The 16101-nt window shown below is 41.7% G+C and overlaps 1 protein-coding gene across 4 annotated transcripts in view; it reads right to left on the bottom strand.

Annotated features, from left to right (window-relative positions):
• Window positions 1–2691: 2691 nt before the first annotated feature.
• Window positions 2692–16101, bottom strand: part of MAMDC2 (MAM domain containing 2) — a 317683-nt gene continuing 304273 nt past the window's right edge. For 3 of the 4 annotated variants that reach the window (XM_042912057.1, XM_042912058.1, XM_042912059.1), the window contains 3 exons: window positions 10178–10437; window positions 3804–3888; window positions 2692–3656 (listed from right to left, as the gene is read on the bottom strand). In XM_042912057.1, the coding sequence (XP_042767991.1) occupies window positions 3592–3656; window positions 3804–3888; window positions 10178–10437 (410 nt within the window). In that variant the 3' untranslated portion in view covers window positions 2692–3591. Of the gene's footprint in view, window positions 3657–3803; window positions 3889–10177; window positions 10438–16101 lie in introns of those variants that run through there. The other variant, XM_042912060.1, reaches the window with a different exon arrangement.

The raw sequence follows: 16101 nt of genomic DNA, 5'->3' as shown, positions 1-16101 counted from the left end.
TAAATCACCCTGGAAATCACGTCTCCTATAGGGGAATAAGAAGGAAGAGAGGCCAGTCTCCACCCCGAGAGTCACAGAAGACATCCGGGCACCTGGAACGCTGCCTTAGGAGGTCTCCTTTGGTTCTCACCTCAGCCTGGGCTGCAGCGGGAGGCTGGCCCTGCCCTTCCTGGTCAGATGCCCCTCCGAGACCCTTCCATAGCACCTGGGCATATGACCTCATTGGATTTAGCACTCCAAGTTGTGCTGATCGGTTTGGACCTGTGTCTTCCTCACTAATCTGTGAGTATCTTCATAACCTCCATGCTTGGCAAAATGCCTGGAGTGTAGATTTCTCACTGAATCTTTGCTGAACCCTTTCTTCTTCCACATTAAACCAGACCCTCTATCAGAGCTACTGTTTTCTCCTCCACTCCCTTCTACACACAAATAATCTCCAACCCACACAGCAAATTGTAGGGGAGAAGGCAATCTGTGTGGAGAAAGTAGTTTGTTTTTGAAGCACTTGTGTGTTTAGAGAAGATTTAAAATCAACGCAAATACTGCGTGGTACCTATTAGTACGCTTTCCCACAAGGCATTTCTAAACCTGAGGAAACTATACTGTGCTAAGTAGCCTTTCGTATTTTCATCCAGGCGAAGTATAGTTACAATGAATGCCATGGGTAACCTGGACAGGAAGAGAAGCATCCAAAATCTGAATCCTCCAAAAGGAACAGAAGTGAGGAAGGTAAATTAATCCACTCACCTTCTACCTCCTCTCTTCTGTATGAACTTCAGGTTGTTTCTTAGCAACAACTGGTAACAATTACTCCTTTCCTTTCTTCCCTAATAACTACTTGCCAACCCTCATTTTTTTTCTCCCCAATTACCAAAGCCGGAGGCCCAAGTAGTATTTCTAGTTTGGCAACGTTTGGGGCAATTTTGGTAGCCAATAAATCCTCTGGAGTGAGAGAAACCTGGAACTTTTGCCTGAGGTTTAAATTGGTATTGGGAGTGAAGTCAACCGGAGGGCTGGCAGGTTCAGGAGGCCGTCAAAGATCAGAACGTAGGTTTGGCAGTGAAACATGCCCAGGTTCAAACCCAAGCCCTACACTAGCTGCTGAACTTGGACAAATTCAGTTTCCCTATTTATAAAATGGAAATATCACTAGATCGACTTCATGAGTCATCATCAGGATTAAATGAGTGAATTCACATAAAGCCCTTTGAAAAATGTCTGAAGATAGAAAAATCCAATAAATGTTAGCTCTGATTATTACTATGGATTTATGTAATCTATAAGCAAGGAGGTTGGTGAATGACTTCAGTCACTATCTATAAGTGACTTGCTATGCATGAAGGTACTGTGTTAAGTCCCAGAGACACAATTTTCATTTCTTTATTCAGCAAATATAACTAAGCTCTGGACAGGAATAATAGGTTGAGGAGATTATACCGTCTAGCATACTGTTGAGTTGCTTCACACCTTGAAATCTTCCTTCCTCAATGTTTCAGCTTTATTTAGGGATTAATAGATAATTAATTAATTACTTACTTAATTAAAATCATCATGAATAGAAAGGATGTGATTTGCAAAATTTTGCTTTACTACAGAAGTTTATTTTCTCCATAAACCTCAGGATGTTAATTTTGTACAGTTGAGAATTGTTGTTTTCCAAGCACTGTGGTCTTCAGGGAAGTATACTACTCTTTATGGATTAATTTAAGAGTTTTGACATTTTTTTTTTTTAAAGTAATCCCTATGTCCAGTGTGGGGCTCAAACTCATAACCTCGAGATCAAGGGTCACATGCTCTGCCGACTGAGCCACACAGCCAGGCACCTGAAGAGTTTTGACATTCTTGAGTGAGAATACCACCCAAGTCTGTGAGGGCCATGGATTTTTGGCCGTACAAAGCAGGAAGAGGTATGGACTTTGGGGTCAGAGACACCTGACTCTACTCTTCCACTTAAATAATGTGTTCACTCTTCTGAACCTCGGTTTCCTTCTCTGTAAAAAAAACTAATCATATCTCCATTTTGGAGGATGTTGGAAGGCTTAAATTCATTCATTCATTCAACAACTATTTCTTTATTGAACACGTACTACATACCAGACATTCTTCTGGGTACAGAGACTACAAAAGTAAAACAAAACATTCAAGAATCCTCATCCTCATAGTGTTTACGTTGTAATAGGATAAAATGTGGTGAAAAAGTAAGTTAGCTTATATAAAATAAAACACTTTAAAAATTAATTCTTGGAGCACCTGGGGGGCTCAGTCAGTTAAATGTCCTACTTGATTATGGCACAGGTCATGATCTCTCCATGAGTTTGAGCCCCACGTCAGGGCTCTGCACTGACAGTGGGGAGCCTGCTTGGGATTCTCTCTGTCTCCCTCTCTCCCTGCTCCTCCCCCACTCTCTCTCAAAAATAAACAAAAATTTTAAAAAATAAATAAATAAAAATCAATTCTTGTATCAATGTAAGCAATGCTCATGTCACTAATAGAAGGCATAAGAAGAATTTAACAGTGGCAGAGCAGAAATTCAAATTAGAATCTGCAGTTATGTACCGAAGATATTCTGAACAAGGAAAATAACATAGAAATGAGTTCATTGCTAGGGAAAAGATTTTCAAATTACCTTTTATTAGGTAATCTTAAAACAGCTGTTTGGGTATAAAATACGTATGTACAATTTTCTAAGCACGTAAATAAAAAGCAGCAGTTTAGTATGTCTGCTTGAATTCATACTCCTCAAAACCTTACCAAAACATTTATTATAAAAATCAGTAAAATTGCTTAACACGTCCTAAAAATTTTCAGGTGTGTGTACATAAACATTTTCAAGCTTGCTTTACGAAAAAAGAGTGCAATTTCTAATCCATGTGTTCATAGTGACTTTCCCAAGTAGTTCAAAGGGGGGAAGAAAGAAAGTAGCATTGCCTTGTAATACAGCATTAACTAATACTGACTTACCCTGGGACATTCAGGAAAGATCCTTAGTTATCACATAGGGTAAAAATATTTAACAATTAACACTCCATTTCTATGAATAAAACGTAGAAAATAAGATTTTGTTTTCTTAGACTAACTCGTTACCGTGAAAAACTGCATTCATTCTGTAGATACTGACACCTCACGTTATTACTTTAAAAACAGCTGCGATACTTGAAAGTCAAAAAGAAACCCACGAGACATCTTCTCCTCCCAATACATTCACTGAATGCAGATTTAAATGACACATCTCATTTTGATTGTGCCCTTCCATTTGCATACTTTAAAGTGACTGCAATATAGTATATTTGTATTTCTAACTGGAACCAAAATTAAGATGAATGATCTACGCAAAATCAATAGCCTGTATTTCCGTAACAGTTGTCATACGCAAAAAGGAAAAAAAAAAACAAACCCAAAAACCAAAAATAAAAACACCAAAAAGCCCTGAGTCAGTATTTTTTGCAAAAGTAATGAAAAAGAATACTGTGCTGTGAAGTCGTTTTATAATTCACAAAATGGTTAAGACTGTCCGGTATTTATTTGTTTTGTGTTCATTTTGATTGAAGAGAGGTATGGCTCTTGTTTAGTTTATCCAATTCAGATCATTTCTTAAAACTCAATTTCATTTAAATCCTCAGAATATCCTGATGACTGCTGGGTCATATCTTCCATTTCTGTCAGGAAAGACAAATAGAAAATAGACAAAAATGGTTTTCTCTGTTTTTATTATAGAAAAATTCTTAATTTGCATTCCTATGATTTGAGACTATTGCAAAATCCCTTTTCAATCAAGAGGATATAATTGGGGAAAATATTGTTACCTGAACAGGGTCCTGCTTGAAATTTAACATCATCAATGGCAATATCACTTCTTATTGACACTCCCCGAATGGCTTCAAAAATTACCTGAAAAGTAATGAGGTCTGAATTTAGAAATGGAGTCATCTTGGGGTACCTGGGTGGCTCAGTGGGTTAAGCATCCGACTTTGGTTCAGGTCATGTTCTTGCGGTTCGTGAGTTTGAGCCCCGTGTCAGACTCTGTGCTGACAGCTCAGAGCCTGGAGCCTGTTTCAGATTCTGTGTCTCCCCACCACCCCCCCTCTCTGCCTCTCTCCCACTCATACTCTGTCTCTCTCAAAAATAAATAAACATTTGGGGCGCCTGGGTGGCGCAGTCGGTTAAGCGTCCGACTTCAGCCAGGTCACGATCTCGCGGTCTGTGAGTTCGAGCCCCGCGTCGGGCTCTGGGCTGATGGCTCGGAGCCTGGAGCCTGTTTCCGATTCTGTGTCTCCCTCTCTCTCTGCCCCTCCCCTGTTCATGCTCTGTCTCTCTCTGTCCCAAAAAAATAAATAAAAAACGTTGAAAAAAAAAAATTAAAAAAAAAAAATAAATAAATAAACATTAAAAAACATTTAAGAAATGAAGTCATCTTGATAAAACAATACTCGTCAGGGGAAGATCCATGTTGTGTGGGTCTGGAAGCTTAGACTGTTGTTCAACCTCCTTTAAGGAAAAGACTACAAAATCACAAATTCAAATTTAGGTACAAAAGAGTACTTATTTGGAATTTTAAAGAAATGCACAATAAATTACTAGAGTCTTGGAGATTTAGGTTACTTCTGAGATCTCTTTAGGCCATTAACCAGAAATGCTTACCTAGAAATGCTTCCTGGTGGTGACCTAGTTTCTCTTTCCCACCTCGAATATTCTAGACCCAGCACTCACAGGGCCTATGAAAGTCATAGGCCCAGAGGTTTAAGTTTTCTTAGGCTCTCTATAAATCTATGGTGATATATAATCACTAAGTTTACCAAAAAGGCAACGGTTCGCTTATTGTGTTAAATACCATAACATCCAAGAATAGCCCAGGAGGAGAGAACCAGTTTCATACCTTCAGATCCTGAGAAGAAAATAACTGATCAAATATTCAGGTTCTAGGGAAAATAGCTTACATTACCAGCTCTAACGCTGCCCCAACAATGGTTAATAAACCACTGAATACTCCAGGGAGGCTTGTGGGTAATGAAAATTATCCAGAAGACACATTTGGTCTACTCGCTTTATGAGCAAATGACTCCCCCTTGGACTAGTTTATGATTTAAATTAAATCCAAGAATATAAAGTGGATAATTAATAAGCATATGAAACTATCTTAAAATTAATGACTCAAAGAAGCTTTAATGACAGATATGGGCAAAATAATATTATTAAAAATTCTAAGGACACAATCCCAAACAAGAATACAAATAAATGGTTAGAAGAGGAAAAAAATGTCCTCTACTGCATCTAGATAGGAGGATATATGAGTGCAGTTAATAACCATTTTGGTTTTCTGGACATCAATAAAATCTGGTTTTTGACCACCAAGTCTACAACGGAAGTATAATAAACAAATTACCTGATGGAATTATATTCTGAAGAGTCTATGGTTGGGCCAAATACTTGATTTCATACAACCTTTTCCTCTGAATTTCCTTACTACCTGAGTGGTAACTATTTTATACCATTATGATTTTTCCCTTGTCCTATATATACACATTCTATTAGTAAATAATTGTGGTTATTTAAGAATTAGATAAAAATTTATTTTTTTCCTTCAATTTAAGTGTACTATTTTTCCAAATGTCTACTAAGTCGTTAGGACATAAATACTAAGTTGTTCGGCTGCAACTACTTAATAAATGAAACTCTTAGGTATTACTTTTGGTCTAGGAACACCAAGAAAAACATTAATGAGACTAAGCATACCATGAACAAGAAAATTTGGAGACGTGGTCCTAAATGAGTACCTAGCACATAATAATACTTACTAAATGTTAGGCAGTATAACAAACAATATGAATGATATAAATATTTCGATGAGCTAAGAATTTGTCTAACACATTCTTTCTTTCAATGGCATCAAAATAAAAGAACCCAGGGAGGAAAGAAGAGAGAGCACAGGAGGAAATGTTAAGCAAGGAATCCAAAGGAAATAAAATCACGTTGTGTTTTTGATCAGTAGCAAGTCAGGTACAGCTTAGCACTTAGGAAGGAGCATGATTAAAAGGTTGCCACTTGGTGCATTTCCCCTACAAGGATGGTAGGATGATTGGAATGTCATCTGGAGGCCACCCACTCACCTCCCCTAGAGGATGAGTCTCAAACCAACAGTGGCAGTACGACACCACTCTGAAAGCCATCCACACCTGCCCACCGCCACCAGTGAGGCACACATCTACTCCTCCAGCCTTGTTCTTTTTTCTGAACTTCAGTCTCATCACCTATGCTCACCTGATGCCCATGTGGATGTCTGACACAGAAAACTATGATGTCTGAAAAACTCACGTGTTAATTTCCCTCCCATGCGCACTGCCTTCGCACCTCCAGATGTGCTCTACCGGAAGCCTTCCTCAACTCAGGAAATCGTAACTCCATTCTACTGGTTACTCAGGCCAAAACTCAAGGAGGCATCTTGATGCCTCTTTCTCTCAAGCCCCACATTCCACATGTAAGAAGTCCCGTGGGCTTCTGATGCATCTCACCCCTGCCACTCACTCTTTCTGCCAGCACCACTGCAGTAGCCCCCAAAGTCTCCTTGTCCCCTACAGTCTATTCTCCACATAGTGGCTGGAGTGATCATTTAAAAATATAAACCCAGATCACATTACCTTAAAGCCATCTGATGGTTCCTCATTGCTTCTGGAATAAATTTCAAACTCTACCATGATGTTCAAAGCCTTTCACAATTATGCCCTGATACTTCTTTGATCTCAGTACCTGTTTGGCTTGACCTATTCTTTTCCATAGCACTTACTATTATTAATTTAAAAAAAATTTTTTTTTGAGAGAGCACGAGCAGGGGAGGAGCAGAAGGAGAGGGAGACACAGAATCTGAAACAGGTTCCAGGCTCTAAGCTGTCAGCACAGAGCCAGATGCAGGGCTCAAACTCGTGAACTGAGAGATCATGACCTGAGCTGAAGTCGGACACTTAACCGACTGAACCTCCCAGGTGCCCCCCACCATAGCATTTATTATAATGTACTTGATAGTACATTATATATCTTTGGTTTACTTTTCCTTTTTAAAAAAATTTTTTTTGAATGTTTTTATTTATTTTTGAAGGAGAGAGAGAGAGAGACAGAGCATGAGCAGGGGAGGAGCAGAGAGAGAGGGAGACACAGAATTCGAAGCAGGTTCCAGGCTCCGAGCTGTCAGCACAGAGCCCGACGCGGGGCCTGAACCCACAAACTGTGAGATCACAACCTGAGCCGAAGCCGGACGCTCAACCGACTGAGCCACCCAGGAGCCCCTGATTTACTTTTTCTACCTCTCCCCGACTAGAATGTCAACTCTAAAAGAAGAGGAGCTTTACGTGTTATGTTCATTGCTGCATCCTCAGCACTTAGAATAGCCAGCAGTCAACAAATATTTACTAAAATGAGATATTTTGGCCTCATACTCTAGGAACTCAGTCTGGATGCCAATGTAACTATTGAGAATACCAGGGTTGCCATGGTGATATGAATTAGAGACCAGAGATATTTGCGAGGGAACATATTTTTAGAAATAATAATATATTTTTATACTTTGGGATTTTAAAATTTATAAAACCCTTTCACATACATAACTTCACTGACCCTCTAACTCTGGTGATGTCAGCATGGCGGGAATTATTACCCCATTTTGAAAATGTATGAACACTCTCAGGGAGGATGAGATTTCCCCAAGATCACCCAGGCCTTATGACACCCAGGGGAATGAGTTTATTTTGGAACTGATTTTCTTCTTTCTCTTTTGAGTGGTGTTCCTGGAAACAAATTGTAATAAATTCATGACTTGATCAACATACTGATGAAGAGAGAGAGTGTGGAACCGTGGCTTAGGGATACACACTTGGGGACCAGTCAGATCTGGGCCTGAATTCTCACACTGTCCGTTACCAGCTGGACCTTGAGTTTCTCCTTCTGTCAAGAGGAGCTACAAGATCAACAGGAAGAACTTACGTATAGCTCCTAGTGCTGTAAGTGCCTGGCACGTAAAAGATGGCCAATTTATTCATGTGGATGTGTCTGTGTTTTATTAGACACTAAGATGTTTTGGAGAGACTAGCTTCAGCCTGGTCTCCAGATAGTCATTTGGGATTCCTGAGGGAATCACTAAATCCAGAAGGAAATTCCTCAGGGCAGATTCATATCTGTTCCATTCTAAGACAAAGGGAATGGTCTGGAGTCTTGGTTCTTACAAAGTTGTGAGCTAAAACTCTCCCAGGCCAGGAGTGCCTGGGTGGCTCAGTTGGTCAAGCGTCGGACTCTTGACTTCAGCTCAGGTCATGATGTCACAGTTTGTGAGTTTGAACCCCAAGTTGGGCTCTGTGTTGATAATGTGGAGCCTGCTTGGGACAGTCTGCCTCCCCCTCTCTCTGCCCCTCCCTCCTCACAAAATAAATGAAAATAAACTTAAAAAAACCTCTCAGGCCATTCTGCACCCTTTGAATTTGAATACCCAACGAGGGTAGAGGGTAGATACCAATAGATGCCTAATTACTTCTGGGATCAAAAACCATTTCAAACAACCAGCTGCCCAGCAAGTCCAGCATATTCAAGGCCTTGTACTCAACTTCCTTGGATTAGACGCTGAGAAGTCACCTGTTCCCCAGAGGTCTAGTGCATCAGCACCCTTTGGAAATCACAAAAACATCAACGCTCGGGCTGCACTTGACTCAGACCCACTTGCTCTGGGATAGAGATGCTTTGTCTTTAGTGTGCATCTGAATCATCAGGAGGGCTTGTTAAAACATAGATTTCTGGACCCCTCCCCCAGAGTATCTGGTTCAGTAGTTCTGAAGTGCGGCCCGAGAGTGTGCATTTTAGGTCAATGTCATTTGAGGTGGGTTTGCACTTCAAGCATTGCTGCTGGTCTCAGGACCACACTTGGAGAACATCCGAACAGGGTAGAAGTAGGGGTGCCCAGAGAGCCGAACAAAATTAATCTACCATCTCAGAATGGTGATCAGTTATATTATTAAGCTCCTGAATGATCTGCTTTTCTTCCGTAGTGGACATTAAAGCACCATCCAAATCATTTCTGGAGCTGTTATTCTTTCCTAAATCTCTAGACAGGTTTATCCATGCCAGGATAATGGGCCACCCCCAGATAATGGCTCATTTGTCCTCAGTCACTTGTTCTTTAGCAACAAAGCACCCTCGATGGCCCTGCAACCTGGCCCCCTGAACTTCTGCAATTTCTTCCTGTTTAGATCTGCAGGAAAGTCAGGGTGTTTGTGCGATGGTATAAAATAAAGCCCTTATTCTGAACACCTCTTGCAGGAAGATTTGGGCTTAGACCAAACAAGCCAGTGGTTAAAGCTGAGGGGTGCTGATCCAAGAGGTTGATCAGTCAGAAGCAAGGATGAAGAGGAAGCAGGGCTTTTAGTAGAAGGTCACAGCTGAGAATTCTACAGAGCAATTTCAGGAATGTCAGGGTCCGTAGGTTATCTTCCCAGAGCCTTCTGGAGCTTTGGCTCATGGTAGGCAGGGGAAGTCAGTAGCTGTCAGGAGGGCCTGCTCACCTCTAGACCAGACGGGCTGCTCAGCCTCACCCATTGGCATTTGAAAGGCTCTTTCCTGTCACTGCCTATAGTCTCTCATAGTCTAGATGCTGTGGGATGGAGGTCTCCTACAGTACACGAGAAAACCCAGGGCAAGACTCAGGAATTGGGACCGGGACTCAGTTTCTTCTAAAGCCATGCAGACAGAGGCTTAATAATTGACTGCGGACCATGCACTCTTAAATAGAGGCTTGCAACCAAAGCCCTCGTGTGTGGGTAATGACGAGGGAAAGACACAGCTGGAAAATACTAATTAGGTAATACCATGTTTAGAAGAAAAGGAGACTGTTTGGGAGACGTGCAGGACGCAGAGAATACACTTGACATTCAGAATGTGCCAAGACAAAAATAGCTACCCTTTCATCATTGAGTTGCAAAAATCACTTTATGCGTAAATACCCAAAGCTTTTTCTCGCCGCCTAATCTCCCATTCACTGCTTAGATTTAATCAATAGAGACTAATTATGTTTACTTTTAAACATGTACTGTCTTTATCTATGACCCTGAAAACAGAACAGAACATTCTCTTTGGTAGCAAGAAAAAGACAGATCAGAAGCTCACAGGAACATTTGCTCTCACTCCGTTCTTCTCCCCTTTGGCTTACCTGGTGCTGGGACTCACAACTGTATTCGATCAGCGCCCGTAGCCAGGAAATGCTCTGTTCGCCTCTTCTTCGCCATAAGAGGGACTCTTCACTATCGCCTGCCCTTTTCAAATAAACACTCAGCAGGCCAGTCCCTGCTCCATACATGTGGTAGAAAAAGGTCAAGCAGTGTTTTCCGGTGACTCCTCTCAGAGGCCAGGACAAGAGATGTGCTTTTTGTCCATACACCATGTGGGAGGCCTCGATGTACATGTAGTACCCTGGAGAGCAAATATAAAACCAGGCATTATTATTATTATTTTAATATGAAATTTATTGTCAAATTGGTTTCCATACAACACCCAGTGCTCATCCCAACAGGTGCCCTCCTCAATACCCATCACCCACCCACCCCTCCCTCCCACCCTCCATAAACCCTCAGTTTGTTCTCAGTTTTTAACAGTCTCTTATGGTTTGGCTCCCTCCCTCTCTAACCACTTTTTTTTTCTTCCTTCCCCTCCCCCACAATCTTCTGTTAAGCTTCTCAGGATATGCATAGGAGTGAAAACATATGGTGTCTGTCCTTCTCTGTATGACTTATTTCACTTAGCATAACACTCTCCAGTTCCATCCACGTTGCTACAAAAGGCCATTATTTCATTCTTTCTCGTTGCCACGTAGTATTCCATTGTGTATATAAACCACAATTTCTTTTTCCATTCATCGGTTGATGGATATTTAGGCTCTTTCCATAATTTGGCTATTGTTGAAAGTGCTGCTGTAAACATTAGGGTACAAGTGCCCCTATGCATCAGCACTCCTGTATCCCTTGGGTAAATTCCTAGCAGTGCTACTCCTGGGTCATAGGGTAGGTCTATTTTTAATTTTTTGAGGAACCTCCACACTGTAAAACCAGGTATTATTATAAAAACCATGGGGTGCCTGGGTGGCTCAGTCGGTTAAGCGTCAGACTTCAGCTCAGATCAAGACCTTGCAGTTCACAAGTTAGAGCCCTGCATCGGGCTCTGTGCTGACAGCTCAGAGTCCCGGAGCCTGCTTCAGATCCTGTGTCTCTTTCTCTCTCTGCCCCTCCCTGCTCACTCTTTGTCTCTCTCCCTCTCTCAAAAATAAATAAACATTAAAAAGATGTTGTTTTTTAAGAAAGAACAACAACCACCACAAGGTATCTTTCCTGCTTTCTCTTTTGAGTAGCGTTCCTGGAAACAAACTGGAATAAACGCATGACCTGACCACCATACTGATGAAGGGTTTTATAATTTGGGGGAGTATGTGTAATCCAAGAGGAATACATATGCTACAAAATGTGACCCGTCAAAATATTTTTTTTCATTTAGTAATTTAAAATTCAGTTTTGTATAGAGGATATAGTTAATGTTATTACTATAATACTAGTATTATGCCACTGAAATGGTGATTACCATAGAGAATTTATCCTACTGATTCATGGATAACGTTCTGGAGCTTCCAGACATTGGTTTAGGGGAGAGAGCATGGATTTTGTAGTCCGGTAGGTCTGGGTTCAAGTCTTGATTCTAAGATTTGATCCTGGACCAAGGGATTATCGTCTCTGAACCTACATTCATCATTTTGAAATAAGGATTAAAACTACCTTTATAAATATTTACATATATTATAATTATATATATAACTATAATGTTAATTATATAACATTTCCGTTTTCCTTTCTTAATTTTAATTTCTTCTTAATTTGCTGGTTTCAGACAGAAACAAGATTTGTCTGCACATTAATAAAACAAGGGTGTGCTCGAACCAGCTTCCACTGGCTCCCAAGTCCACTGTGTGACTTTTGCAGGTAGGTCCAAATGACTTCATGTTGGTGGTCTGAAATGGGACATGATGGATGTCCCACTTATCCCACAGAAACTGGACATAGCTACAAATCAGCCACAGCCCCCAACAGAGCTAGTTAATGTCAGATAATTACCATCCAGCTACTGAAATAAAGCAATATATGAAGAGTAACTCGTAGATAAATGCACTAGTGATATAATTCTGTATCCCTGAGACTCATTTTATTATTTTTTATTTATTTATTTTGACAGAGATAGAGAAAGAGAGAGAGACAGCAAGCAGGGGAGAGACAGAGAAAGAGGGAGAGAATCCCAAGCAGGCTCTGCACTGTCAGCACAGAGCCAGGTGCGGGGCTCGAACTCACGAACCATGAGATCATAACCTGAGCCGAAATGAAGAGTCGGACACTTAACCGACTGAGGCACCCAGGCACCCTGGCATGCATTTTTATTGTCTTCTTGGCCAATATCGATTTTCTTATGTACGTGATGTAAAACATAATCTTTACATGGTGTTATGTCTGTTATTATTTCATGCAGAAATTAATGGCCACACTGAGGGCAAAAAGAAAGAGAATGCAAATAACACACGCAAACGAAATGGTTTCTAGGCATCTTTCTTTACAATTTGACATTCAATCAATTAGCTCTAGTCACTTCCCAAAATGAAGGGCTTGAAATATTCTAGCCAGAATTGATCAGAAATATCTCCATCTGTGCGCCTTCAGGGCATTCCTCCTTTCCCTCTCTGCCACTTCCACAAACACAGGGCCAAGAAGTCCCACAGGTTAGGAAACCAGTGGGTAGAAAGAGTTCCGCTTAGGTGCGTCCGGTCAGATTGTATGCCCCGTGTAACCCTTTTCCCCAGGGTTCCACTCAGTAAAGGTGTCGCCCTGCAAAACCGTGCCATCAGAGTCACGGGATGCGGCCTTCATCAACCGGTCATCCCCATGATCTCCTTTAAAATATCAGAGGGGCACCTGGGTGGCTCAGTCGGTTGAGCGTCTGACTTCGGCTCAGGTCATGATCTCATGGTTAGTGGGTTCGGGCTCTGTGCTGACAGCTCAGGGCCCGGAGCCTGCTTTGGATTCTGTGCCTCCCTCTCTCTCTGCTCCTCCCTTGCTCACACTCTGTCTCTCTCTCAAAAATAAATAAAGACTTAAAAATATTTTTAAGTATTAGAAATGATACTTCCAGTGTTTCTGGAGTGTTGACCAATGACGTCCTCATCCCGAAACCGACCATCAGTATTCAGTCCTCGTCATTCTTGTCTCCTCCACAGCACTTGAACATAATACATCACTGCTGCCTCCCAGAAGTACTTTCTGAACTTGGTTTCCAGGACACTGTACTCTTCTGGTTTTTCTCCCACTTCACTGGCCACCCCGTTGCTGGTCTACCCTTTCTACTCTGACCTCTTGCCCTGGGAGTGCTCCAAGCCCCAGGTCTGGAACTGCACTATTCTTACTGATTACTGACTCATTGGGTGATCTCAGCTTGTCTCGTGGCTTTAAAAAAATTTTTTTAACGTTTATTTATTTTTGAGACAGAGAGAGACAGAGCATGAGCGGGGGAGGGGCAGAGAGAGAGGGAGACACAGAATCCAAAGCAGGGCTCTGAGCTGCCAGCCCAGAGCTGGATGTGGGGCTCGAACCCACAAGCTGTGAGATCATGACCTGAGCCGAAGTTGGAGGCTCAACTGACTGAGCCGCCCAGGCGCCCCTCATCTTGTGGCTTTTAATGCTACATATGTTGTATCACAAATTTAAATTTCCAACCCCTTTGCTGAAACCCAGACGTGTTTATTCAAACCGCCTAATGGACACTTCCCTTTATGGTCAAGTGGACGTCTCCAGCTGAACACCTTCAGAACTCAGCTCCTAACAGCCTTACCCTAAAACCTACTGCATCCTTTCTGGTTGGCCAGGTCCCAAACCTGGAAGTCCTGCACCCACCCCTATTCTCCTCACATCTCACATCCAGGCTATCAGGAGCTCCTGTCAGCTCTACCTTCAAAATAGGATAGACTCTAGTCATTTCTCTTCTCATGACCTCCGTTGCTACCTCCTGGTCCCAGCTGCTGTTACTTCTCACTTGGATTAATCCAACACTTTACCTGTGAGTCCGCCTGTGTCTACCCTTGTTCTCTACAATCTAATCCCAACATAGTACCCATAATGAACAAACGCTAAATCTTACCACTCCTCTGCTCAAAACGTTCCATTGGTTCACCATTTCCCTCAGAGTAGATGCCGAGGGCCTGGGAATGGCTTTTAGGGCCCTATAATCTCCTGTCCATTCTCTTACCTCTTATTTCTACCACCTTCCTCTCCTACTGCCTCTCTCCTTACTCATTCCGTGTTGTGTGGCCACACTGGTCCATTTACCTTTCCTGGAATATAGTCAGTATGCTACTACCTCAGGGCTTTTGCATGTGCTAATGCCTCTGCCTGGAATGGCTTTCCCTCCATTTAATCTCAGGTCTCACTTTATCATCTCTAAGTCTTTGCTCAGATATTTCCTTTTCCACTGGTCCCATTCTGACTACACTATTTCAAACTTCAACCTGCCTCTGGTACTCATTTCCTACACTCTATTATTTCCATAGCATTTAATTGCCTCTTAACATACTGTACTTTTGGTTTTTTTTTGTCCATCTCCCTTCCCTAGAACATACAAAGGCAGAGACATTTTCCTGTTTACTTCACTGCTATGCCTCCAGCTCCTAGAGCAGTGCATGGAACATAGTATATACTCAATAAGTATTTGATGAATGAACAAATGAATGCATTTTCTTCAGCAGCTCTAAGCCACAAACCAGTTGGGCCAAGGCCAAACTATATGTCCAGTTTTGTGAGGGGCTTGGCAATGAGACATGCACTTGACCAGGACGCTCCAAGGCAAAAGTAAAACAAATACAAGTTTTGATAAAATTAAAGTGATATCAAAGCAAATATTCTCAAACTAGTTCCATGTCATCCAATGTATTTTTTAAACCAAACACACACACACCACGCACACACACACACACACACACACACACACACACAATCATTTTTGTACATTGTTACCTTCATTTTTTTCACTGGCAAGAAAATTGCTATGTAAGAATACTGGGGTTTTTGCATTTTCAGCAACGAAAGGAACTTCTATAATTCTTTTCTTTAGCATTTCTAACTTAAGCGAGGCTGGATGAAACAAAATACAGATCTACATCAGCCTAATAGAAGGATGTATTTCATTGAATTCCATTAAGAATGAGGCCAAAACATGAAAATGACCATGGTTTGTCACCTAGCTATGCACAAAGGCATCCCATGCTATCCTATACATAAATTAATGGCATAGTGCCCTGAAATCCTACCTTAATACATGTTTAACCTAAACAACATTTCCTCCAAAAAAAAAATAAGAAGAAAATCAAAGAAAAAGAACTTTTGTATCTGGCTTTGGGCTCTCAGAAGGCCCATTTGAATCCGAAGTGAAGGACCTTGGTGAAAGATAAGCCGCCCAGTGAGGGAGGGGAAGGAGGCTACTCTGAAGGACAGTGTCTTTGGGAAAATGGAAAGTGGAGACTGGGCTCTGAGACACGACATCTTTGCAGGATGGAAAGGAAGCGATGGGTCCATCACGAGTGTGAAATGACCTAAGGAGCACCTTCCCTCTAGTGATGACAGTGTCTGTCCTACTGATAGCAGTAGGAGTCCTGAGCAGAATTAGTCTGAGGTCCTGGAGGGAGGGAAACCTCTAATCATCTCCAGGATTAAATTAAATTTTTTCTTCTTGGGGTACAAAGCACTAGCCATTTAGCCTCCAGTGGGTGAAGCATTACTCTGGAAATGCCTTCAGCTCATGCACCTCTGGGTCTCAAATATTAGGCTGAAACCATTACCCCAGGTCTCCGGTTCCGGAGATCTTTGTGTTTCGGGCCATAAAGTATGAAAGGAAATCTCCCAGGCTTTTGAGCTGTGTAATCATCTCACTTTTGGAAGAGAGACGTAACATCCAGGGGAACGTAAGTACAATGCCTTGTGTCTTTCCGGGACGCTGACACCAGTCTATTTTTCTTGAGTAACGTGGGTCTTTCCAAAAATCCTTGATACGGTTTCTATT

This window comes from Panthera leo, chromosome D4, assembly GCF_018350215.1.
Source record: "Panthera leo isolate Ple1 chromosome D4, P.leo_Ple1_pat1.1, whole genome shotgun sequence".
Taxonomy (NCBI): Eukaryota; Metazoa; Chordata; class Mammalia; order Carnivora; family Felidae; genus Panthera; species Panthera leo.
The sequence above is the reverse complement of the archived record's forward strand: the minus strand, read 5'-3'. Positions and strand labels throughout refer to the sequence as shown.